This window comes from Bos mutus, chromosome 7 (genome assembly GCF_027580195.1).
Source record: "Bos mutus isolate GX-2022 chromosome 7, NWIPB_WYAK_1.1, whole genome shotgun sequence".
In the NCBI taxonomy this organism is placed as follows: domain Eukaryota; kingdom Metazoa; phylum Chordata; class Mammalia; order Artiodactyla; family Bovidae; genus Bos; species Bos mutus.
The window spans coordinates 82,163,245-82,166,487 of NC_091623.1; the positions used below are offsets into that span (position 1 = coordinate 82,163,245).

Genomic DNA, 3,243 nt, shown 5'->3' on the forward strand with positions numbered 1-3,243 from the left:
ACTGTATGCCATGGGGTCACAAAGAGTTAGACATGACTGAGCAACTTTCTCCCATTTATATAAAATATATAAAGTTTGTACTGTAGAAAGTCTGAGATTATGCATATACACATATTTATATATATTTAGAGAGATTATGTTAGAATAATATATAATGCTATAAAACAGTATACTTTGTGTGTATATATATATATATGTCTTGAACTACAGAATTTATCAAATCCAAATTCTTATATAAATGAATAGGTATTAAAACTAGCAAGCTGAAGTAATGAATCTGATCATAAAAGAAATAGTAACAACCTTCTCTTAGAATATGCACAATATTTACACTAAATGTTAATGCTTTGACAATATGTATCATTATTCATCGGTAACTGGTACTGTTTTCAGCCTTTTCAATATTTACTTCATTTAATTCTAAATGCATTTTATAGCAAACATTATTTTTTGTTTAAGTAGAGTAGACAGAGGAGTGGTGGATATATATATCTATATATATCTATATATATATAGATATATCCTATCTAATTATAGGATAATAAAACCCATAGTCCAACCTTAGAGTCTGGGCTTCTCGCTCACTCTCTTTAATATATCTAAGGGATTGGTTATTGTTGAGAACCCAAATCTGCCCCTGTGAATACATGGCTCACTCCACAAAAATTCAGAGCCTCACAAAATTGCTTGAACCAACACACAAAGATAGGTGGAATTTTTGGTATATGTGTTCACCAAATTATGTTTAAGTAACTTTCTAATTTTTTCATATATTACTAAAGGTTTTTAAGATGCAACTGGATCCTTAAAAGAGACAGATTGAATCAATTCTGCCTTATATAACAAAAATCTAATGTTTTACCCTAAATAAATTAATCAACAATTGTGAATTCTTAGTTTTCCATTAATTTTTTTTTATTTACAGGCACCTTATAACCCCCAAATCTCCAGTCTCATACCACTAACTCCTTTTAGCACAATTGCATTGCTTCGCATCCACAAACAGGCACACACGCACACACACACACACACACACGCAAGCCCACCAAACATTTATCTCAGGTGGTCATATACCATGAGTGATTTATTAATCACAAATCTTTCCTTGGTGATCTAGGAGAAACTTCATGGACAAATCTACCTGGGCCACCAACCACACTGGACAGTTGGATTTCATCCTTATGGGACTCTTCAGTCAATCCAAGCATCCAGCTTTCCTCTGTGTGGTCATTTTTGTGATTTTCTTGATGGCCTTGTCTGGAAATAGCATCCTGATCCTTCTGATATATTCTGATGCCCACCTCCACACCCCTATGTACTATTTCATCAGCCAGTTGTCTCTCATGGACATGATATACATTTGTGTCACTGTGCCCAAAATGCTCATGGACCAGGTCATGGGTAAGAATAAGATCTCAGCCCCTGAATGTGGAATGCAGATGTTTTTCTATGTGACACTTGGAGGTTCAGAATATTTCCTTCTGGCTGCCATGGCCTATGATCGCTATGTGGCCATCTGTCATCCACTCCACTATTCTACCCTCATGAGCCATAAGATGTGGCTGTTCTTGGTGTCTGGCTGCTGGTTTCTGGGATCAGTGGATGGCTTTATGCTCACACTCATCACCATGACCTTTCCCTTCTGTAGATCCCGGGAGATCCATCATTTCTTCTGTGAGGTCCCTGCTGTAATGAAGCTTTCCTGCTCAGACACTTCCCTGTATGAGACACTCATGTACCTGTGCTGTGTCCTCATGCTCCTCATCCCCATGACAGTCATTTCAAGTTCTTATTCATTCATCCTCCTCACCATCCACAGGATGAATTCAGCAGAGGGCAGGAAGAAGGCCTTAACCACTTGTTCTTCCCACATGACTGTGGTCATCCTCTTCTATGGAGCTGCCATCTATACCTACATGCTCCCCATCTCTTACCACTCCCCTGAGAAGGACATGGCTGTATCTGCCTTTTACACCATACTCACTCCTGTTCTAAACCCTTTAATCTACAGTCTTAGGAATAAGGATGTCATAAGGGCACTAAAGAAAATGTTGAATTTAGAATATTTCAGAGAACCACGAAATAAGACATTTTTATACTAGTGGTTTATTTTTATTCATCCTGTATCAGAACTTTCTGACCTTATACAAATATTATTCTTTTTTAATTTTATTTTTTTTTTTTTTTTTACTTTACAATATTGTATTGGTTTTGCCATACATGAACATGCATCCACCATGGGTGTACACGTGTTCCCCATCCTGAACCCCCCTCCCACCTCCCTCCCCAGATTCTCATACCATAATGTGTTATGTAATACTCATTTATTTTAGAAAATTGTTTCCCTGTAATTGAAAGCCATTCATTTTTATATTTCTTTGTACAAATTATTTTTACAAAGCTAGTAGAGGTGATGGAATTCCAGTTGAGCTATTTCAAATCCTAAAAGATGCTGTGAAAGTGCTGCACTGAATATGCCAGCAAATTGGGAAAACTCAGCAGTGGCCACAGGACTGGAAAAGGTCAGTTTTTATTCCAATCCCAAAGAAAGGCAATGGCAAAGAATGCTCAAACGAATGCACAATTGCACTCATCTCACACACTAGTAAAGTAATGTTTAAATTTCTCCAAGCCAAGCTTCAGCAGTACGTGAACCGTGAACTTCCAGATGTTCAAGCTGGATTTAGAAAAGGCAGAGGAACCAGAGATCAAATTGCCAACATCCGTGGGATCATTGAAAGAGCAAGAGAGTTCCAAAACAACATGTTTCTGCTTTATTGACTATGCCAAACCTTTGACTGTGTGGACCACAACAAATTGTGGAAAATTCTTAAAGGGTTGAGAATACCAGGCCACCTGACCCGCCTCTTGAGAAATCTGTATGCAGGTCAGGAAGCAACAGTTAGAACTGGACATGGAACAACAGACTAGTTCCAAATAGGATAAAGAGTACGTCAAAGTTGTATATTGTCACCATGCTTATTTAACTTATATGCAGAGTACATCATGAGAAACGCTGGGCTGGATGAAGCACAAGCTGAAATCAAGATTGCAGGGAGAAATATCAATAACCTCAGATATGCAGATGACACCACCCTTATGGCAGAAAGTGAAGAGGAACTAAAGAGCCTCTTGATGAAAGAGGAGAGTGAAAAAGTTGACTTAAAGCTCAACATTCAGAAAACTAAGATCATAGCATCTGGTCCCATCACTTCATGGCAAATAGGTGGGGAAACAGTAGAA

General features: G+C 37.8%; 1 protein-coding gene across 1 annotated transcript; it reads left to right on the forward strand.

Moving 5' to 3' along the window:
• The first annotated feature begins 1,127 nt into the window (after nt 1-1,127).
• Nucleotides 1,128-2,102, forward strand: LOC102267101 (olfactory receptor 2T29). The gene has a single exon (XM_005909483.2). It carries the CDS (start codon nt 1,128-1,130, stop codon nt 2,100-2,102), a length of 975 nt encoding a protein of 324 aa, XP_005909545.2.
• The last annotated feature ends 1,141 nt before the right edge of the window (nt 2,103-3,243 follow it).